At 44.2% G+C, this 23,520-nt stretch overlaps 1 protein-coding gene across 2 annotated transcripts in view; it reads right to left on the bottom strand.

Annotated features, from left to right (window-relative positions):
- Window positions 1-9,613, bottom strand: part of LOC308651197 (quinone oxidoreductase-like protein 2) — a 33,809-nt gene extending 24,196 nt beyond the window's left edge. Inside the window, exons 1-7 of one of the 2 annotated variants that reach the window (XM_081298143.1) lie at window positions 9,189-9,296; window positions 8,993-9,101; window positions 6,813-6,909; window positions 5,483-5,541; window positions 4,926-4,991; window positions 4,077-4,186; window positions 3,110-3,191 (exon numbers count right to left, since the gene is read on the bottom strand). In XM_081298143.1, the coding sequence (XP_081154269.1) occupies window positions 3,110-3,191; window positions 4,077-4,186; window positions 4,926-4,991; window positions 5,483-5,541; window positions 6,813-6,909; window positions 8,993-9,101; window positions 9,189-9,238 (573 nt within the window). In that variant the 5' untranslated portion in view covers window positions 9,239-9,296. Of the gene's footprint in view, window positions 1-3,109; window positions 3,192-4,076; window positions 4,187-4,925; window positions 4,992-5,482; window positions 5,542-6,812; window positions 6,910-8,992; window positions 9,102-9,188 lie in introns of both variants that reach the window. The other variant, XM_081298142.1, reaches the window with a different exon arrangement.
- Between the last annotated feature and the right edge of the window lie 13,907 nt (window positions 9,614-23,520).

Below are 23,520 nucleotides of genomic sequence, written 5' to 3'. Positions count from 1 at the left end.
CTCCAGGTCTCAGTTACTGCATGGGTTGGTTTTTTTTAAAGACTTATTTTTAAAATTAAATGGAACATTGTGTATAAGGCACTTGGAAAACAAAGTGTGAGATAAATCGCTTCTATTGTTACATGCAGGCAACCACGTATTCTTCTTAAGCCTCAGAAGAACTTTATGGAGGAAGTAGAATTACTTCACTCTATGGGCAGAAACAGGGACTCAGGGAGGGTCAATAATCAAGCAGGGTCATCCAGGAAGAAGATGGTAGAACAACAATTCAAAGTCAGGCCTTTCTTCAAAGCCCAGGCTTCCTACTCCATCATCCTAGGAGAAAATGGTACGTCAGGCCCAACATGGACAGCCAAGATGGCTGAGGGCCCTTTGCAGGAATTTCCAAAAGAGCTGCAAATAGTCAAGCATCAGCTACAGGTGCCTCATCAGTGAGCAAGGCCACCAGCCTGACGACCTCACCCTCCAAGTGATGCCCAGGACCTGCACAAACACCCCAAGAATATGGATGCCCTTAAAGAATTCCAAACTCACCTGGAACTATCTGAAACTAGAAGCTACCCTCAAAAGTTCCCTGGTAGTCTCCTCAAAATAGCACAGTTCACTGGGGGCTATGTGTGCACACTAGACTAGGGTCAGGCACCCGATTTCCATCCCAAGACTCTCACTGGGACTCCATGACACATGCAGTGAATTCTTTTCTCTCTTGGTGGCTCCTTCTCTTCATCTGTGAAACAGGGATAATAAACACTTATATTACCTATCTCTCTGGGGTTTGCGAGGGTCAAGGGTAAGACAGTTGCTGTGGAGGCACTCTGGGTGCATATGAAATGCTGTGGATGGAAGGTGTTATCAAAGCGACCTCTTCCAAGCAGGTGGTGTGGTAACATTGCTTTTACTTTTTTTGCTTACTTCTGTTTAGAACCATTCTCACTGTGAAAGAAAATATAGCTCAGATTGATTTCAATATCTGAATTAAATCAATTTTTTTCTATTTAATCTCTCAGAACTATTTGAAACAAATGGTACAATTTTATCTTCCTAGGGCTGGGGATGTGGCTCAAGCGGTAGCGCGCTCGCCTGGCATGCGTGCGGCCCGGGTTCGATCCTCAGCACCACATACCCACAAAGATGTTGTGTCCGCCGAGAACTAAAAAATAAATATTAAAAATTCTCTCTCTCTCTCTCTCTCCTCTCTTAAAAAAAAAAAAAAAAAAAAAATTTTATCTTCCTAGAAATGTTAGATCATGGATGACTCTAGACAACGAGACGAATTACGGTCTCTCCCCTAAGAGGGGCTGAACACCCTTCATACTCACACAGGATGTGTTCACATTTCAAGAAGAGCCTCCTAGTATCCAAGACTGCTCTCCAGATTCACAGGTCCTTCCCAAAGGAACTTCATAGGAAAGGAGAGACACCACCTAAAGAAGCTCCAGTCCAATCCAATTACTTCCAAATTTGTCTGTCTAACTGCTACCTCAATATTCCAATCACATGCTCCACGGGAGCCTTGCACTCAACACACCCAAACTGAACTCCCCATTTCCTTCAGGGTTCTCAGTCGCTTTTGTGACAACCCCACACGCTAACCTACTTTGCTCCTTCCCACTTAATGCCTAATAATATTTCTTATTAGACATTCATTAGGATTCATTTTTAAAAGATTCTTAATGACAGGCCACACCTTCAAATAGGAGCACTGCACGTGTAATTCTCAATATTCCCACAATTATTTTATAAAAGAGGAAACGGATGCTATTAAGAGCTGGAATGAGAACCTCCAGGGGGCCACCTTTGAAAGCTTTTGTTCTTTGACTACTTGGATGCTCTCTAGTCACCAATCTATTTTTTCCCACTTGAGTACGACTCACTTCATGACCTCCACTGCCTGGATTATTCCAGGAGCCCACCCTGCTCCCGGCCTCCATTACCTCTGACCTCGTCCCATCCCTCCTCCCCATGGCTACCAAGTAAAATGCAAAGATGATCCCGTCGCTTCCTTACCTGAAATTCTCAATAGCTTCCAACAGCTTCCAATAAATGTTCAAAGTTTTCAGTCCCGTGCTAGCTCAGACCTTCTCTCCGCCCACGTTGCTAGAGTCACCTTCCACCACTCCACCCCAAGTCCTTAGTTTGCAATTCTCTAAAATGTATGGTGCCGGTTCCCACTTCTTGATCTTCTAAAAATGTCCCCCACCACTAGAATAAGGCTCTTCCTCCATTCTTCCTCTATTCAACTGCTGCCAGACCTCTGGAAGTTGTCTTAAATGTCTCCCTCCTCCAAAAAGCACTCCTTCTCTGATACCCACAGCCTCAGAGAGATGCCCCTAAAGAAACTGGATTCCTTCCTTCATTCTTTTCTCGATTCATTCATTGTTCATTCATTCAAAAAATAGTTCTTGAATGCTTACCAAGTTCCAGGTACCACGTGAGGTACTAGTGCACAGTGATGAACCACAGACACTTCCCTGCCTTCTTGGGGTTACAGTCCGGTAGGAAGAGACATTAATCCAATAATAACATGAGAAAAGGTAACCATGCAGTGAGGTGTGTATGAAGAAAGAGAAGTGCAGTGTGTAGTAAGATCACAAACAGTGGGGACAGGAGCCTGACCCAGCCTGAGGACAGAGAATACTTCTCTGAAAAGATAACACATGAATTTAGATCTGAATTGCAGGGGGAGGCGATTCAGAGAATGATAGGTGGAGAAGATAGCATCTGCAAGGCAGCCCTCGCCAGGTTCCAGTAACTGAAAGGACAAGCAATGTACTACTAGGCTGCTCACCAGGCTAAGCAAACAGATGGCCAGACCCCACTCCCAGTTGCTTTATCTCCTCAGTGCACTGCATATGATTTTTAATAAGGAATATATCCCATGTCTAAAACTGAAGGTAGGTTTTTTTCATTTTGTTTAATTTTGGTTTTGATTTTTATTTATTATTTATTTTTTAGTTGTAGTTGGACACAATACCTTTATTTATTTTTATGTGGTGCTGAGGATCAAATCCAGGGTGCACGCACATGCTAGGCGAACGCTCTACCACTGAGCCACAACCCCAGCCCTGTTTTGTTTTGTTTTAAAGTAGAGGCTCCAACATGTAAATACCTTGGCCTGAAGAACATTTGTTGCCACATCTATCACTGCAAGGCCCGTGGCTCCAGCTGCTGCGGTTACTAAAACAGTTTCTCTGTGCCAAAGAAAGATGAGTGTTACTACAGACACCTTCAAGACACTCGTCCAGTAATGACTTCAGGAACGTTCTGGAACTAAACATTTTAAAGCAAGAACATTAGAGAGCATTTCATTCAAACCTTCCTGTACATATGTTCCCCAGCCTTGAGGAGTGGATTACGTATGTGACTTTTAGATCAGTGTTAATCTGATCCAGTTCTGAAGATTCCCCAGGAAAAAGATTCCCCAGTCTCTCTAGGTCGCCTCCCCTACTCCTGTCAGGGGCAACTGCTCATTTGAGCAACCAGTCCAATATATGCTTCAGAAACTCTGCCCTGAAATCATGCTCATATACTAAACACTGCCCAATTTGATGATGGTCAAGTCATGGCTACCACTCACCTGGACCCACCAGTCAGGAGCAGTTCTGAGGGTCAGCTCTCTGAAAAGATCAAGAGGCAGCTTCCCAGGTAACACCAGAAATTTCAGCACTGGAGTCTAAAACACTCCTCTTGGCACACAGCACCAAGCCTTACACCCCCACAGGCCTCCAGTAAACCCCTGTGAAGTGAGTCTAAACAAACCAACTCTCCCAATTCTAAGGTTTTCTATGAAGTGCTCTTACACTCAGGTTTAAGAAAGCTGTGCTTCCAAATTCACACGGGCCAAGTTCACCATCTACCATTTCCTCTCAAAATGATGCCCTCACAGTCACCATACCACAGTGTCCAGTGGTTACCTCCTTTGGCCTTTTCCTCAGCCAAAGTGAAGATGAGCTGGAGGAAAGGAAAGAAGGGGCAGGAAGGAGAGAGAAGGGAAGGGACTGGGGAAGGTCTTACTGGGCACTTCTAGGATCAGGGAAGGGTACGACCCAACCCCCTACTGGCCACACAGTCCTTACCTAGGCTGGGTATGGGCCCGATGCTCTAGAGCCAAAATAGCAGTGCCATAAGACACAGGTAGGACAGCAGCTTCTTGTAGGGAGACCTTTTCTGGAACCCGCCACAAGGTCTATAAAGAGATAACAGTGGCTTAGGGATTAGGCACATGTACCTGCAAAGGCTACTCAGGAAACACTGTGGTTTGAGTGACTGACTTGAAATGGGAATAACCAGTGGAAGTCAAGACCAGAGTCCAGGACTTGGTGCATCAGACCTCAAAACCCTAAGGCTGGCACCTAGCTCAAAAAGAACCAATTTATGGAGAACAGACCACAACTCGCTGTACTGTAATAGGTGAATTGTACGGTACATAAATTTCACCTCAATAAAGCCACGGTGGGGGATCGTGTACTGTGCACCATTTGGGGGCACTATCCACATCTTGCTCCACCACACAAGGTCACCATGGCTGGCTGCGTTCCCAGGGCTATCTCTTTCATAAGCTTTGTGGGGGGGAAGATGCCCATTATACCCAGCTCAATGCACCCAACCAGTTTTTCTACCAAAACTACCTATGTTCCAACTGGACTGCCAGCCAATTGCTCAGGCACTCCAGAAACAAAGTGCCCTTCTTCATGAAAACACTCCACACAAACAAAGCTCTGTGCAAGGGTTGTCAAACCAATAAAGAGAAGGGATTCAGCACTGGAGGGAGGGAAAAAAAAAGTAGTTGGCTGAGAAACAAGACCAAACAAATGCAAAGAAATGGGGAGTGAGGAAGATGAGGAATAAGGAAGGGGTGGAAATTAAAGGAAACAAAGGAGGAAAACCCTCCAACCCTCCAAGCATTGATCTGGAGAGAGGGCTACCTTCTGGTCAGCGATGCATTCTTCAGCCATCCCATTAAAGCCACTCACACCAATGACTCGATCTCCCTGAACGGAAAACAACATCAGGGTATGTTCAAATGCATGGCCTTACATTCACCTCTTCCTGAATCAGTCAAAGTATAAAAGAAAAATGCCCATCTCTGGCCCACAAGACATAGGCTGGCCTTCCTATCTATTCAGAGTTAATGTTTAGTAAATAAAACAACAGCTCTCTCAATGCTGCCACCCAGTTGCCAAGCCAAGCTGAGCATATTCTGGACAAGAATGGGGTATGGTAAAGAAAAGGTGGGTATGAATTAGAATCCCCGTGTGAACGTCTTTCACATGAGGCTCAAACTTGAGAATTCATAATGAAGAGTTTAATGAAGCCAGAAACTTCCACCCAACTCCTTCTCCCCAGTTCAGAACTCTCTCTGTTTTCTTATAGTGTCTGCTGACAAAGGCCAGGAGAAGCAAGACCTTTGGGGCACAAATGAGATCAGCACATTTCTCATAGCTACATACACAGCCGATTCTCTGGATTTCGACTCATTTACCTCTTTCACTGAGCTGACATCCGCGCCTGTCTCCAGTACTGTCCCAGAGAACTCCATTCCTAAAACATGGTTGAAAGATTAGGTTATCTGTAAAACTCAGCCCCATGGCATTGAGAAGACCTTGATTATCAGGCCATCCATCAGCTTTTAGGAACTGGTAAGGTCTTAAGTACTATTACTTTTACCTAGTAGTGTGAAAAGCATACTCAAAGCATAGGAAAGTGAGCATAAGATGTCATTATCACACCCTGGAAACCTGTGGCAGTCCCAGGCTTGACTGCGATGTGTAAAGCACAGAGTGTCAGTATCGCAGGTACACAGCAACTTTTGACCCTGACCACTGGGACCTCAGGCTCCTAGAGCTCCCAGTTACCGTGTTTATCATATCTTATTTATCTGTTTCTACGTCTCCTTTGCTGGTGTGTGGCCCTCCAGGACATGAACTGTTTATTCAGACAGCACTGGCTCAACTGGATGAATCAGTGTTGCGTGCCCTTTCTTCTCCCACATCTGATATTTCTGAATTTAATGATCATGCATTTCCTACCTGACCTGCCAGGAAATAACTCAATTGTGTATGACATCTTTCCCCTATTCAGCATTTTAGCTAATACAAACAAAAGGAAATGGTTCCGAATGTTAAGGCAAAATCCAATACCTTCAGACCAAAACATGGCAACTATTTTGCAATCACTGAACTCTCAATAATATGTATATACATAAGATATATGTAAATAGGCTAAGCTCTACCCGTAACTCTTTAAATCAACTTGAACAACAAAAATCAGTCATTGTCCATATGTAGGATCTAGAAGTAATGAGATTGGGAATCATGAAAATCAGACACTGGGCCACTAAGCAGGATAAACTGTTTTTCTTCTTTTTGATCCTCTCACATTAGGTTGAAAGTCTTAGATGCTTGTGATCATTCAATGAAAAAAACAAGAGGCACTGTCAAGGAAGGAATGAGAATGATGAGGGGATCAATGTTTCTCATGAGCAGAATTCTGGTGGACATAATGACGTGTAAACATTCATTTGTTCATTTATTCATTTTAAATAAATGAACTGAGCATCTACTCTGAGCCAGGTACACAATGGTCCCTAAGCTAGGGACACAAGGTTGAGCAAGACAGATATAGAAACTACCCTGGGGGGGTGGGGGTTATACTCTAGTGGTTTCAGCAATGATGCCGACATATCTTAACAGAAACCTCGCCAAGGACAGGCAAACACCACAAGAGCAGTGTCTGGGAAGAGGCATGGGGTTCTGAAAACCCTCAGAATCTTCTTTTCTTGAAGCAGCAGTCACCTGGTCCCCCATACTCACCAGGTGTGAAGGGAAGAGGGGGCTTCTCCTGATATTGGCCACGACAGACCAAAATGTCAGCAAAGTTGACTCCACAGAAATGTACCTCAACTCTGACCTGCAAAGGGAACAGAGCAGCAAAACAGAGCAGGACACATTCTGGAGACAAAGTTCACTAGATTATTCAAACAGATTTACTGAAGAAATGAAAGCTGTATGCAGGCACTGAGCCAGAGGACAATCACCAGGCGAGGCGAAACAGAGAAGTTTCTGCCTTCAGGGAGCAAAAAGGATAGTAAAGAAGACATGAGGATGATATTGTTATATTGTGTGCATGTATGAATATGTAACAACAAATCCCACCATCATGTACAACTATAATTCACTCATTTAAAATGTGGGGAAAAAAAACATATGAGACAAAATCATAATGAAGCCATATGTGTCAAATCATAACTCAAAGTGTTAAAAGGAATAATATGTAATGCTGAGAAAGTCTATACTGGCAGGATTTGACTTCTTGGGGAAGTCAAGAAAATTTAAAAAAATAATCCTTGAGCTAATTAATAACTCAGAGTTAACTGTTCAAAGCAGGAGGAAAAACGGTTGGCAAAACAAAAGCAATGACATGTGCAAAGGCCCTGCATCAGAGACAAAAACAACAAGCTTAGAGCACAAAGAGTTGGAGGGAAGCATAGAGAGGGAATAAAAAGGAAGAGAGAAAAAAGACCACACCACACAAATGTTTGAAGGTTTATATTGAGGATTTTGGCCTTCATTCTAAGAGCAGCAGAAAACCATTAAAATACCTAAATAGAAAATTAACACGACAGACTATTCTATCATGTCAGAATCTGGAATCCTGGAGGCTGGCCTACACACACCCCCTCCTGTCTTCTATGGCAGCCCCATAACTGAGGCAGAACTACAGTGGTGAGCCAGTGGTTCTCAAAAGATGGTTCAGGGCCACCAGCATCAACATCACCTGGAAACCTGTCAGAAATTCCTATTCTTAGGCCCCATCCCAGATCCTGCCAAAGCAGAGACTCTGGAGACAAAGCCCAGCAATCTGTTTTAACAAGCCCCAGGTGGTTCCAATGCACCCTGAAGAACTACTGTGGTAGGCAACACATCCCAACAGGGGTTGGAATCGAAGGAGGAAATGAAGGCTGAGACACCAAATCAATATGTATCTGTGTGTTTAAATTTAGCACAGAGGTTGCCCTATTGGTGAGAAGACATTTTTATCTACAAAAAAAAAAAAATTCATTCATTAAGCAATCTAAGCATCTGCCACATACCAAGCACCATTCTACAGTAAAGAGATTTAATGGTAGATAAAAATAACATAATTGCAGGTCTCATGAGCTAATGCCTTACAAAGTAATGTCTGGACAAATAGAACAAAGGAACCCAGCCTCAGCCTGCACACACTGCGTGCATGACACATTAGTTATTGACAAGCATCCTATACACGTGCTCCTCAAAGCCACTCCACATTGATCTGAGACTGACCCAAGGATGAGCTCTCTCAGCATGAGAATCCCAGGAAGCAGACTGGCTGCCATCTCCGGCTCCTCCAAATAATCCATTTAGCCGCAGGCTCCACCTTAGAGTCGCTTCAGCCCTGCAGCTACCTTTCTCCCTCACACTCCCCAGACACCGAGGCTCACCACTGGTTTCCCCCTGGCACAGATTCTCATGCTCCACAGTAGTAACATTATGTTACCAGAATGGCCAGCAGGCAAGACCAAAATGACTTCCACATTTCAGTGAAACTGCCCTCTAGCTTAACTAATCCATCCCAAATCACTGCAGTACCCCAGAGAGGGGCGTAAGGGTTTGGGGTAGATGGAAGGGCAGTTAATTTGACAGGACACTGAAAAGGAACAAAGGACAAGAGAGAGTCCGTTTATCTGTTACATCAGTAACTGGCAGGTGTTTGTGCAGTCGTGTGCAAATCAGTTTTCTGTTTCTAAGGAAACAGATGTGGAATCTTCAGAAAGAGGCCTACACATGTGTTCTGGGGAACAATCTTCCTTAGGGCTTTGACCCTTTCGTGAACCTTGCAGGGCTTGACCTTCTAGCCCTGGGACCAAGTTGCGCTGCAGTCTCTCGGTCGCCCCCTAGCTTGGGAACCTGACTCGGGCAGGACGCTTGCCTTGTGTCACGGGGTCCCAGGGACTGGCCAGCCACCCTACCTCGTGAGGTCGGACAGGGCGGCGGGCCACCTCTTCTATGGCCAGAGGCTGCTTCAGCTCGGCGCAAAGCGCGGCGCGGTAGTGCCGGCCACAGCCCTGCCCAGCTCTCCTGCATCAGGGAACAGGGGCTGGTCACTCAGGCCGCCCTCGGGCGCACCCCGGGGCTGCCTGTAGAGAGGGGTAGTCAGCACGGCACCTGCAGAGCCACGTCCGAGGGAGTGACCGTCTGCAAAGCAGCGCCGCCATGGCCCGCAGACTGGACGCTAGAGGGAGTGGCCAGAGCGCGGCAGGAAGACCCGACACTGCGGCCACGCCCCGCCCCGGGAGCGGAAGGCGTCCGGGACACGCCCCGCGCCCGCCGGGACTCTAGCGGGCACGGCGGTGGCCGTGGCTCCGCAGTTTTCCGCCTGTAGCTGGGGCGTCCTAGTCCCTTCTTCCCCCTGGCCTCCCTGAACTTGGAGCCCGCCAGAGGGGAAAATGGAAAAAACGAGCAGAAGAGTTCGGTCATCCTTCGTTGTCATTTTCGTAGCAGATTTGGGAGAATTTTTTAAATCACATTTGGCAACAGTTAATTAGCGATTCTTGGGTCCTCTGCAAGAAAGAAATCCCAAATTCACAGCTGCGCGCGCTGCCGCACGCCCGTGATCCCAATTATGGGGATTGGTGAGGTTGAAGCAGAAGGATTGCAATTTTGAGGCCAGTCTCAGCAATTAAGCGAGACTCTGTCTCAAAAATAAAATTTTAAAAAGGGGTGAGGATGTAGCTCAGAGACAGAACACTTCTACGTTGATTCTCCAGTACCACAAAAGATAAGGAAACTCTGAATTCATAGGTAAAGCCTTTGATGTTTGCATTCGAACACCTTGCTAGGGTTCAATTCTTGTTACTAATTTTCTCACACAGGATCAATTACACTAAAACTTAACTGTTACTAATGATCAGATATTGAATAAACCTACACAAATTCAAAGAATATTACCAATTAATGTCAGGCTAAAATCTAGAAATTTTCACGTTCCCAAAGCCTATGTCTGCACTTAGTAGACGCTCGGTAAATATCGATTCAGTGACCACCTAGATGAAGAGGCACACTCTTGGAGAACTAAAACATAAAAGCATTATCTGTGAAATATTAAAATTAAGTGGACCTCTGTTCTAACAGTAATCAACTATTTATATATTAGCAATATATAAAAGGCACATGCTTATCACTAGACTGTAGCATTTAAAGATAGCATGTCTTTAAAAGACATCTGGTCAAAGGGTATATGGATGGTAGGTTCAGGTTCAAATCCAGCTCTCTATTTATTTGTGTGGTTTTGGCATTGACCCTTGGTGATTTTGGTGGGGGGAGGGGGAAGGACCAGGGGTACTGGTGATTGAACCCAGGATTTGCTTTACCACTTAACTACATTCCTAGCCCTTTATATTTTTTATCTGGAGACAAGGTATTGCTACTTTGTTAAGACTGGCCTTGAACTTGGGATCCTCCCAGGCTGGTAGATTTCCGGACATATGCAATAGCATCTGGCTACCCTTTGTGACTCTTGATGACCTCAGTAACTCTTCCATCAAAGGATGCACTGGGGTTGTAGCTCAGTGGTACAGCGCTTGCCTCAAATGCATGAGGCCCTGGGTTTGGTCCTCAGCACCACATAAAAAATAAGTAAACCAATAAAAATAATGTGTCCATCTACAACTAAAAAAAATTAAAGAAAAAGGATGCACTGGGCAGGCATGATCAGGAATGGAATAAAGGAAAAAGATCACAAATGAAGTAGAAATGACTTCCAAAGATTATAGCCTAAAGGCTTTGAGGGCAGCGAATCTAAGAGCAAGTACCCACTTTGATTATATAGTAGGAGTTATTTTTATTTTAAAAGCACTCCCAGGGAATTTGAGGAGTCATTTTAACCCCCGCTGCAAGAGAAAAGAAACAGTGACTAGAAGGTGAGATGAAAAACACTTCAGTTCACAATTCAACATTTTGTAAACTGTTAATCATTAAGCACCTGAAATGAAACCAGGGAGTTGGGTTTGTGACTCAGTGACAGAACCCTCTCCTAGCACACCTGAGGCCTTGGGTTCCATCCATGGCATGGTAGAATGAAGAAATCAGGAATAATGGAAACATACTAACACTGTCAAATCAAAATGAACATCCTTGGGTTGGGGTGTAGCTCAGTGGCCGAGCACTTGCCTAGCATATGTGAGGCCCTGAGTTCAGAACCTAAGGCCCCAGCATTCTGGTATCCAAACAATGAGCAACAAGAAATCTCAACTTTATGACCTATGAAACTACAGTTGATTATTCTAAGAATGAAATGAGTTGTTACTTATGGAAAGTGTTTTGTGAAATATTTAGATATATTAACATCTTAATAAGGTATTAACATAAGGATAAAGCAAGAATATTTAATTGAGCTCCTTAAAAGCAGCAACTATTTCTTAATCTCCTGTATGTTTATAGTATTTGCATAATACCTGACACTTTTAGGCATTTAATAGATATTCTCTCATGAAGTGTTAATGAGTGCTCAATTACCTAGTATTAATTTTCCAGATAATTGGAGGTATCTTTAAGCATCAAGTCTTTTATTTTTAATGAAATGTTTTTATAGAAAAACATGATTTTCAGAATAAACTTTTCATTCTCTGGGAATGTGAAAGATCAATATATGTGGAGAAAAATCAATCAATACTTCATTCTACATTTATGAAAATATCTGAAGAACATAGTAAAAATCCCTTTAAAAAGGATCTTGAAGGGAGATGAAAGTATTTTAGGTAATTGAGGTGATTTAAGCATTTATATGCAAAACAAATTTCACAGTTTCAAAGAGCAGTCCAAGGCAAGTGACAAGGTATTTAATAGTAGTTGCTATAGTAGCAAAAGAAATATTTAGCTTATCCATCAAAGTGCTGCCACCACACCTGACTGCCTACTTTTGGTCATTGTTCCTGGATATTTGGTTTTATTGAGGGATGGAAAGTGGAGACAGAACAAATAAAATTTGAATTCTGGAAGGAACTAAGCTCAAGCAGCTACATCAGGACTGATCAGTTCTCTGGAAAGGAAAAAAAAGTAAAAAGGGATCAATAGACGCCCTGCAAACCAGCTTGAGGGCTCATTAAGGAAGTAAAAGAGTAGCAGATGAGTCTTCCTTCTGGTACAACTCACATGGAGAGATAATATTTAACATCCAGAAGCTGCTGGAGGGCGGAGGGTGGAGAAGCCAGCCAAAGCTGAATACACAAACAGCTATGTTTTCACAGAATAGTAGACAAACGACACACAAACAATATAAGCACCATACAGAACCGCACTGGGAATGTGCACGTATCCTCTACCATTAAATCCTTCACCAGTAGAAGCTCAGCTCCTTCAGAAGAGAAGCTATCTCCATAGCCTCCCAGTTCACCATGGAGTCTAGCACACAGCAGGTACTCAGTAGTGGTTAGGAAGGTTAGGAAGCAAGGAGCCCTAAAAACTGTAGAGGAGAGGTGTCAGTGCTGCGTAACTATCCAAAGCCACAAATCCAAAAAACTGTTGAGGTTTCTTACACTTATTTCCTTAAATTTACAGTCACTGAGCATAATCTGATCTTCCTTTGATCTAAGTCAGTATTGCCATTAGAGGCAATATTTTTAACTTCAGAGACATATTTTAGCCATTGATCTATATAATAATGCATATTGACCATCTTCTCCATTCCAGGAACTGTAAGATTTGCTATGAGTTATTTGTTCCAATAGTCACGGATTCAGAATTTCTGAGTTGGGATGGATCTTCAAGATCATCTAGTCAAAGTGCTTCATTTAAAAAGAAAGGAAGGAAGGAAGGAAAAGAAAAGAAAAGGCAAAGGCTCAGAGAGAGAGAGAGAGAAGAGAAAGTGGGGGCAGGCGTTGCCCAAGATCATGCTGCTAGACTGTAGCAGGTGTGGCATTAGATTACTTAATATTGGACTTTTTTAAAAATTTTTAGTTCCCTGCTCTTTCTACCATGCTTGTTGGATCTCACTCCTCAGCAGTGTACACAAGAATAATATTTCATGTTTTCATAGTGTTTCAGAGGTTTCAAATCACTGTCACCAAATTCCTTCATCCTAATGAGAGTAATAATAATTGTCATCACAACTAGCACCTGTGGTTACTTATAACAAACCAGTTAGTTATGGAGTACTTTTGCATGATTTCTTTAATCCTCACAAAGGTCCTATAACTAGGATACTATTTTTTTCACCCTCTTATAGATCAGGAATATACGCTTAAGGAGGTTAAGTAACTTGCCGAAGGCCACACAGCTAGGAAATGGATCAGTTTAGCATCATCCTAATTGCCTGGTGCCAGAGCTCCTCCAACAGTATCCGGCCGCCCGCTGTGCTTCCCTCACAAATGCCCTCTGGAGCAGACAAAGAAGGTATTATACAATACATTTTAAAGCCTTTCTTTGCTTGTAGGTTTAAGCTTAATTTTCTGGGAATTTTACAGTCACTCATGCCTAGAAAATAGATTAATTCCCTGAAGGAGAGAATGGAGAAAGCCGTCTCCAGGGAGGCTCCCGGTGAAGGGACAAGGGCAGGAAGAGATGCTAACACCTAATTAGGAGCTCCTGACCCATTCCATATAGCCATGAGCCTGAAAGTGCATTGATGTCACTTAAACTTAAAGTATATTATATATGAGATTAAAAATGTGATTATGTAAAGTAGCTTTCACATATGCACACGCACACAAATATGATTTTAATGAACCAATATGCTGACTCGGTTGCCTGGTTACTAGTTGTCACTTATGCAGGTACCAGCAGGCATTTGGAGCTAAAATTCTGGCACCCAGATGGGACAATTTGGAAACGGTGGTGACCTGGGGAATGGCTGTGGTGGCCCTAAAGCTAACCACCAGTATTTGATGCAGGAAACTATTTTCTACCTTGAACCTTCATTATGGAACCAGTTCACAAATCCCTAAGCATTCTGGCAACTTTATGAACCCTTTCCAGCTCTCACCTCCCCCAGAGGGAACAAATTCTTCCCTTCCATATGTCCCCAAGAGAACTTTATACAAACCTGTATTAGCTCACTAATTGTTCAGGTAGCGTTCATCTGTTTCTCCATCTCCACAGCTAAGCTGTGAGCATCATGGATGGCTCTGAGGATAGCATACCAAAGCAAAAGGAATTTGGGCTGCAGAATCAGATATACCTACATTCAAGCCCTGGCTTAGCTACCTTTTCTTGTGATCTTGGGAAAATTATTTCTGAGAACCTCCATTTCCTCATCTGTAAAACAGGCATAGTAATCCCCATCTTGGTTGGTGGTGGTGAGGACTAATCTAGGTGAGCAAATACATGGCACACTCAAAATAGCAGCTATTAGTAAAAAGACCCAGTCCTTCCCTACCCTGAACTTCTTCCCGTCTAGCAAAGTGAGGCATGTGGAAACAGGCTTCTATGATGTCTGTGATATTTGTTTGTCTGTTTGTTTTAAGGTGATGGAGGCTGCAAAAGGGGCTGTGGGAACACAGAAGATCAACCCCAGCCACAGAGTATCATTTCAGGAAAGCATAAGAAATGTAAAGAAGAATTAAGCCAGAGGGCACAGCTAAAAGTGCACCAGGCAAAGGACTGCGTGAGAGAGAATGTGGTATGTTCAAAGAATTTTAGAAATTATGGCTTAAGCCACAGAATGATAAGGGATAAGGCTGGCGTAGAAAGAGTGTAAGTTTTGGAGTCAGGCGATTGGGAGGAACTTTATTACTTTGCAGTCATACATCCTCACTCAGATGACTTCTGAGTCTTAGCTTGTGGAATTTTACTAATGGGGAACCTATGTATATAAAGTGCCCAGCACATACTATACTTTTTTTTTTTTTTTTTAATGAGAGTGTGTGCTTTAGCTCCGTTTATCCAGGATAAGCTCAGTGATTGGCCCATATCATGCACATGTTTTCTATGGAAGGATGGATGGTTGAATTCATTCACTTAATGCATATTTATTAGAAGCCACCATGTGGTGCCAGACACAGATCTAGACACTGGGGCTACAACAGTGAACAAAAGGAATAGAGCTCTGCCCTGGTGTGACTTAAGAGTTCCTAAACTGAGATGGGAAAGGGGGCCACAGGTGTGCTTAAGAGGACAGTCTACTTCATGGCCCCCTGGCTCCTTAGTTCCCTGCTGAAAAGCTTATTAGCTGGTTCCCAAGAGGTCTGGATGGTAGTCCCACTTCGTTATGAACAATGAGAAGCTCTTGTCCCTCTCCCTTAATCACATCTCACTTATCAAGTCCTGGCTTCCTGTTGTGATCCAGGGGAACTGGCTAGTTGTGTTGTTTGGCAGGAAGGAACATCAAGGAGGTCTCAAGTCATTCTTGGGCTCTAAGGTCTGAAGTGGGGGCGAGAGGAAATAGGAAAGCAGCACACACAAAAAGGTTACAGAGAGGGAGATTTGCTATCTCATCGGCTAGGTGATAAGTGAGCTCAAATGCCTTGTGATAACTGCATGGGGCTTTTTTATTTCAGCAGCAGGATAATCCTACTTCACATGTGTATACCTCTTTAAGAAAGGGTTCACCGTGGGGATGTCCTTTAATCCACAGAGGACTCTAAGAGATAGGAATTAACCCCTTTTAATCCCATCTCCCTCTTCTGTAAATTAACTCCTCCCTTTCCACCGCCTCCTTCCCTGTGGCTTCAAACTGTACCGGTAGCTGTCATAAACAGAAACAAAAATCGTATTGCATTCCTTTTCCCTCCCAACGCCCCATTCACCTCCTCCTCACAGCCAAGTCCACTAAACTTTAAGAATATGCGTGTTAGTTCCCCTTCCTGTGACTCATTGCCCTGTGATCCTCTCCCAAAGGCCACTGAAATCGTTCTTGCTAAACAGACCAGAGACCTCCGGTTTGCCGTCGGGGAGGCTGCAGTTCCCTCCTGTGGAGGTCTCCTTCTGAAGCTGCTCAGTGCTGATTCTCCTCCTGCTCCTGAGCCTACTCCTCCTCAGGTTTTTCCCTCTCAGCCTTCTCCCAGGAGTCTTCCTGTGGGGGAGGGGGAGGGGAGTGTATCCACACATGCAGGTGTGCCTACACACCTACCTGTCTCCTTCTAAGTGAAGTCTCTCTTTCTTCAAAATCCCAGGCTTCCCATTTGTGATCTCTTCCCTAACAGTTGGTCCCCCCACCCCCACCTCTCACCATCTCATTCTTCTTCCCAGGTTCAAAAACATGCACAACCCCCCCCCCACCTCCCTTGCTTTCATGGTAACCCTTCCACAGACTCAGTAAGCACTTACCACAGTGTTTGGTGGTGGCTTATGTGTTTGGCTTCCCCAGAGATGATGAAAACCTACAGGTGGAGAGAGGGACTTCAGTTTTGCTTTCCCTGTGCCTGGCTCAGTACCTGGAGATGGAGGATGCTGAGATTCAAAGGTGTTTGGCAGATTCTCAGGAGTCAAGGGTAGGGACTAAACCCTAGTCTTCTGACTTGCAAGTGTGTCATCTCTCCACCTCCACAGACAAGAGCCATGTTACAAGAACCTGACGAAAGCACCTTGACCCCAGGGAGTTCTACGATTCAAGGACAAGAAGGGAAAAGGATTTCCTTTTCCCCACAAATACTGCCCAGCTACCAGGTGTGGACAAATTGTTTGGGATTTTTTTTTTTTTTTTTTTTGTAGCCTTTCTTTTGCACACCCCAGGATAAGAAGGAAAAAAAAAAAAGGCCAAACTCCCATCTCTTCCTCCCAGTGGACAGACACCCCCCATCACTTCCTCTTCAGCCTGGAGGCAGGAAGCCTAGAAGAGCTTCTGAAACTCCCGGTTTGCCTCAGATTTCCTCTGGGAGGAGGGGTCTAGGTAGTGATTTAATAAGATACCTTGGGCTGAGCCAGCCTCGTCTCTACCATCCTGAAGTCGTATTCCTCAAAAAATCTTCACAAAATGGTCAGAGATGCACCAGAAAAGAAGGGAGCTTTGCCTTCCCCAGGGGTAAACAAGCTTTCTAGGGAGAGGCTGTGAAATCAGACAATGTACGCATTCGCCAATTACAAGCTCAAGTTCCACCCAAATACACACCATCAAAGGCTTTACCAAGGCCCTCATTACATGTACAGGGCCCTCCTGCTGTTTGGGCAACATTTTAGTGCGGCAGTGAAGCAAGATAAATGTCATCGAAGCAGCGAGGTAAAGACAGAGCCAGGCGGCAGTGCCTGTGTTCGACCTGATGACTCACTTCACCTTGTCATTTATAATGCTGTGGCCGGGGAGGGGGAGAAAGAAATGAAGAGGACAAGAGTGGGCTGTGTGGTGCATGTAATTTGTTTCACCGTTTCAGACAGCTTTTTAATGAGCTTTCTCATTAAGGGCTCCGTGAGTCTATGCTCAAAGTTTTCTGGACAAGCCAATAAGCAGGACTGAAATTGGATGGCATCAGCCCAGCGCCTTGTGGTTTGTTTTTAGGAGGAGGGAGGGGCTAAGAGAAATTTGCTACCTATTGTGCCAGGGAGTTTGAAAATCAACAATTTGTTCTTAGCCGATCATTAGTATGAAAGTACTAATTATGTTCATTCATTTTAGAATATTAGCAGCATCTGTGATAGCATTTCTCCATTCAACTGGTTCTGGGGAGAGAGGTCGATTGTCCTCTGCTATCCTAGCTCTGGGTTCCTATTTCCACTGGAGGACCCATCACATAGCATCAGAGATGATGTCCTCTCTAGGCTCTGACCCAGGTGGGATCGGCACCCACCTTTCCCTCCTTTGTATTCCAGATCCAACACACTATCCAGAAACATGGTACACTAAGTGGGGTTATACCATTTAACTGGATTCATGAGGTGCAATTAGTACATGAAAAGGTACGTTAAAAAATAGACTTGAGTAATAGACTACACATCAGTGTAATTTATCACCTTGCAAGGTTCAACAAACATTTCAATGTGCTAACAACCCCTAATTAAAGCAGCAGCTTCAGTTGAAATTGTGAGAGGAAGGAAGAAAAGTACCAGTGGGGTTTCAAAATGGCAATTTCTTTGTCATTTATGGGCATTGTCTGTTGAGTTTATGTGCATGAATTGGCCCCTTATTTTTAGTGGTTTTTCTTAGTTGTAGTTGAACACAATACTTTTATTTTATTTATTTATTTTTATGTGATGCTGAGGATTGAACCCAACACCTCGAACCTGCCAGGCAAGCACTCTACCATGGAGTCACAACCCCAGCCCAAATTGGCCCTTCCTTTTCTTTTTTCTTTTTCTTTTCTTTTTTTAATGTAGATGTAGATGGATAAATACCTTTATTTTGCTTATTTGTTTTTATATGGTACTGAGGATCAAACCCAGGGCTCCGCACGTGCTAGATAAGTGCTCTACCACTGAGCCACAACCTCAGCCCCCAAATTGGCCCTTTTTATGGAAAAGGATGTGGGTTTGGCTTTATTTATCATCCCAGTTTCCTTAACAGAACATAAGTATAGACATACGAAGGTGAATCCTACCTGTTGCCCATGCTTGAGCCAACTGTCCAGTAATCCCTCTCTTTATTAGTGCTCCACTGGATTGGAGATAGACATCACAACAGGTGATCACAAGATTCTCTAAATATTTGCTCAGTGGTCCAGCTTTTTGCTGCTGAATGTTCTTGTATGTCCAGACTGGAAGTGGAGACCTCACTTTAGCAAGGAGTCAGTGATCCACACCTAGGAGCAGAAGGAGCATGGTGTTTGCAGATGGATGTATCCAAAAAGTTTTTTTTTCTGATAAACATTACCTAACCCATATTTCACAAAATATGATCAGAGGACTGCGTGCCTCAGATCCCTAAAGATGCTGATTAAAAGGATTGATCTCAGCTGGGCGTAGTGGCGCACACCTGAAATCCCAGTGATTGGGCTGATATAGGAGGGTTGCAAGTTCAAGGATGGCCTGGGTAATTTAGATTCTGTCTCAAAATAACAAAAAGGGTTAGGGTGTAGTTCAGTGGTAGGATACTTCTGGTTCAATCCTAGTACTGGAGGAAAAAAAAAGAAGTATTTCCCAGCTGGCATGGAACCCTGGCATCTAGAGTTTTATCAGGCTCCCCTGACGAGTCTGTTTCTTGCTGAAGTTCAAGAGCCTCTGGCCCTGGCTTCTGACCTAGTGGCACCATGGATCACTAGAGGGCACCCTGAACAACATTTTTCCCAGGCTGTGGCTTCCTGCTCATGCCAACCGGCCAGCACTGTGGCGCCCACGTAGCTCTGGGCCGCAGCTTCCAAGCTCATTCTGGAACCACAGTTTCCTTTCAGAAACAGCCCAATTGCCACATCACCAAATATGTCTTGCATGCATTTCCACAATGGCACTGTAATAAATTCAATTTCTAAAGAAAAATCAGACTTTAAGTCATCTTATCTTTATTCATTACACACTTACAAATTGTATACCATGAAAACATTAGGTATTACAAGAATTGAAGACATTTTTTACTACTCCCAAGGAAAATGTGGGAAAGATAAGACAAAATTGGAAAGTCACTTAAAATAAGTGCATTTGGGCTGGGGCTGTAGCTCAGTGGCAGAGCACTTGCCTAGCACATGTGAGGCACTGGGTTCGATCCTCAGCACCACATTAAAAATAAAATAAAGGAATAAATAAAACAAAGGAATTCTGTCCATCTACAAATACAAAAAAAAATAAGTGCAATTAATAATCTTTTCAAATTAATAGTAAAAATGGAATAAATTAAGTGAACCAGACATAGATGCCAGTATATGCACAGACAAAGAGCTTCATGCGTGGGCCTCACCCTGACAAGGAACTACAGGCTGAGATCCCTAAGAAAGCGTCCTGGAAAAGGTGGGACCTTGGAACAATCAAAGGGAGGAGAGGTCAGGCCAGTCTGGCTGCAACCATGTCTTTCAAATTTGAGGCCCTTCCTTGTATCTTAGCAGGTATTTAAATAGGCAAATGCCAACCTGGAAAGTGTCGCTGGTGGTCAATTGTCCTGTGGGCATGGTGTTCACTTATTTAATGAACATTTTCTTGCAGAGTGCTCCCATGTATCTGGGATGGGTCAAGCACGGGGAATACAACAACAAACGCCTTGTGCTGCCCTCAGGTGTTTACAATCCAAGAGGGGAGACAAGTAATTACAAAACTGTGGGTTAAGTGAAAGGGAAAATAGGTTTGTGGGTGCTTATAGGAGAGAAACCCAACCCAGAGCCAGGGTAGTGAAGCAAGCCTTCCGTGTCCAATGGAAGCACTCACAGGAGTAAGAAGTAGAGAGAGAAAAAGTGTTTGAAGCTGGGGAGGAGAGGCAGCAGAGACCATGTGAGGAACTGGAAGAAATGCAGGGGTAGAGTATGCTAAGCAGTGTGGGGGGCCAAGGTGGGCAGGGGCCAGCTCACATGGAGCCTCCTCTTCTAATGGGGATGTCTGAATGTAAACCTCAGGTTTGCTGATGTGAGAAATAGAAAGTCTGGTGGTCCATTTTCAATATATGGTATTCAGCTTTAATTGGATCCAATTGTAGCCATTTTAACATAGCCCTTCCCTTTTTCCCCCGCCCTAATTTTAAAATTAGCCAATCATTTAGAAGGTACCCATGAGTCCTCCAATCAGGGTGAAGGACAGCACTGTGTTCTGTATATAAACCAGCCTGCACTTTCTGGCCGGGTTCTTTAGCACGTTCTTCTATCAGGAGTAGGCGCTTGTCTTGACTTCCCACTTTCAAACTCCAGTGTGACTTCCTTTGTTCTCTGGGAAATCTGGTCCCTGGGTATTTCTAATGCTGGGAAGCCTTTGAAGGGTCAACCGAGGAGTGGGATAGCTGGATCATGGTGGTTCTATTCCTAATCTTTTGAGGAATTTTCATGCTTCTTTCTAAGGTGGTTGTACTAATTTGCAGTCCCACCAAAGTATGGGTGTACCTTCCCCCCACATCCTTGCCAGCAATTATTGTTGTTTGTATTCTTAATGATTACCATTCTAAATGAGGCAAGATGAAATCTCAGTGTAGTTTTTATTTCCATTTCTCTCATTACTTAAAAAAATACTGTGATAATTACCAATGATTCTGTATTACACATTACAAAATATTAAAAAAAAAAAAAGTAGGGGTGGTTTTCAACAACGTGGCGAGACCCTGCCTGAAGTTTAAAAAAAAAAGGGGGGGGGGATAGGGACGTGGCTCGGCGGTCAAGTGCCTCTGGGTTCAATCCCTGGTAGGGAAAAAAGAGTAGTGGTGCCATGATGATTGTGCATATTAGGAATACCTGCCTGGGCCAGGTCAGTGCTACCTTGGAATATTAACAAACAAGCCGACAGGGGATTTGGCCTCTCCCTTTAACGGTACCTTTCTGGTTTCTTTCCTCTATCCCCTTTCACCAGCTTCCCTTGAAACCTTGTCAAAGCAGAAACCTCTTTTTAAGGTAGGCTTCACATGCCAGAGAGCAGGGGAGGCAAGAGAGCCTGAAAAATGGGACTCTCACAAAGCCCAACGGCCTGCCCCTCTCACCCTGAAGTTCTCCTGGGAGTAGGGTGGGGGGCAGCTCCGGCAAAGTGCAGAGGGAGGCAAAGCCACAGAGGATGGAAAGGAAGCGTCCTCCTAACCCCACTCCCTAGGCTGAGTATCCTCAGCGCTTACCATTGTGTGAAGACAGAGGCAAAGCCAAAGCTCTGGCAGATCTTCGGGACCCTTCCACTAAGTTACAAAGAGAGGCTTTCTCTACCTGCGTAACAGCTGCTGTTCCTCTTATTTCTGACTTATGACTTTCACTTGGCCCACACATCAAACTGCAGAACTCTAAATCAGGACTCCGGTGCTTATCTACATGGTAGCAGAGAGGCAGGTGATGGCCACATACTCTAATGACCAGGAGCAAGATATTAATGCAGCCGTTTCAACCTTCCAACTTAATTAAAGTCTGGTTCCATGTTTGCTTAAATAATAATCACAGGAGCCTTTTTTCTTTTTTTATGCAACTCCACCCCTGGCAGCCTGTGCTACATCCCCATTTCCTAAAATGGAAGCCCTATGGAGAACAGGCCTGTAAGTGACACGGGTTCCTCAACACTGGCCTCTGGGACGGGGATTGCTCATGCCCAGTTTCCTTTCCTTCAGAGCAAGGAAGAGTGTGTGCAGGGGCTGGATCCTCTAGGCACAAAAATAGAACATTTGAACGTTTTGATTTTCCTTTCCTGATAGTGAACTCACTCAGGAAGAGGCACTTAAACAAGATTTTTTTGTGTGTGTGTTTTTCAAAAAACATTCAGTGGGGGAGCAAAACTGTTGAAGATTTTTCAGGCCCATCCTGTTACCCCAAGACTCGGGAGAGGCAGTCCTTACTCCCCCATAACTGCCTTTTTTTCTTACACCCCACCCCGCCCCACCCTGCCCGTCTCCCAGTATGCTTCCAGATTCCTCAGTATAATCCCCCACCAAGTCCTAAAAGAACCACCATCTCTGATTGTTGGGCTTATAACGGAGGCTTCCCACACAGTGATATGAAGAGACATATGATTCAAGCATCTCCATTCCAGAAATATTATTAGTCTCTGGAAAAAATAGGGGCTGCTCAATGTCTGTCACCTGAAATAAACTCCCAGTTCCTTCCCTCCTGCTTCCCAGATGCTCGATTCTAAAGATTATTCAAGTTTATTTTGCCACTCCCAAGGTTCCCAACCCCAGCCGGTGGCAGAGGAAGGGGGGGGGGTGGCCTCTGGAATTGGCCACCTCGGTACAGGAGGCACAGCCTGGTCACGTGGAGGAGAAATGTGCTGGGCTAACCTCTGAGACTCCCTAGAGAATCCAGAGTTGGTGTCTCTTTGCAGCGCTCAGAACAGCCTGTATGTTCTCCTCTCCCTGTTGTGTGCCTGGCGCTTCCCCAGTGAGATATCTCCTGTAAACGCTTTTCCTGTGAGGGGTGGGGAGCTTTTGTTCTCTGGGAAATCTGGTGCAGCTAATTAAGAGCATTGTCCTGGGAGGGGGGAGGGCAGCAGGCTTCCAGAGACCAGTCTTTCCACCAGGCAGGGAGTGCGGCTGCCACGAGCTCTGTTAAAATGTTCTTGATCTCTCCGCCCTGCTGTGCTAACCATTTTTAGGGGAGTTTGTGATAAAGCCCAATAGAATAAAAATAGATATGTGAAGTGAAATCTCTTCTGTCACATGTGCTCTCTGCAATGAATTGTGTTCTGTTACTAACTCATTTTAGAGGATGACCTTCCAACAGTTTGGCTTTTGACTTCTATTGACCTGGTAGATGCTGGAGGTCACCAGACCAATGCCTTTTTCTGTTTTCACCCCTTTTCCTGCCCAGTAACATGCAGGTGTGTTGCAAAAGTAAAATTTCTAGTAACCATTTTGATTTAGAGGTTGTCAGTGTAGAAGTAGTTCAACCATTCTTGGTTGATACAAAACAGGAACAGAATATCTTCTGGCATGGTAGGATACAGCACTGCAAAGGTCTAAATGTCATGTAAGCTATGATTGTCCCCATAGTGGCAAATCCAGTTAGGAGCAATCTCTATTGAGGTGGCATTCTGAAAGGTATAT

Source organism: Spermophilus citellus, assembly GCF_964194105.1.
Source record: "Spermophilus citellus genome assembly, chromosome: 6".
Lineage (NCBI taxonomy): Eukaryota > Metazoa > Chordata > Mammalia > Rodentia > Sciuridae > Spermophilus > Spermophilus citellus.
This window is presented reverse-complemented; position numbering and strand designations above follow the sequence as displayed.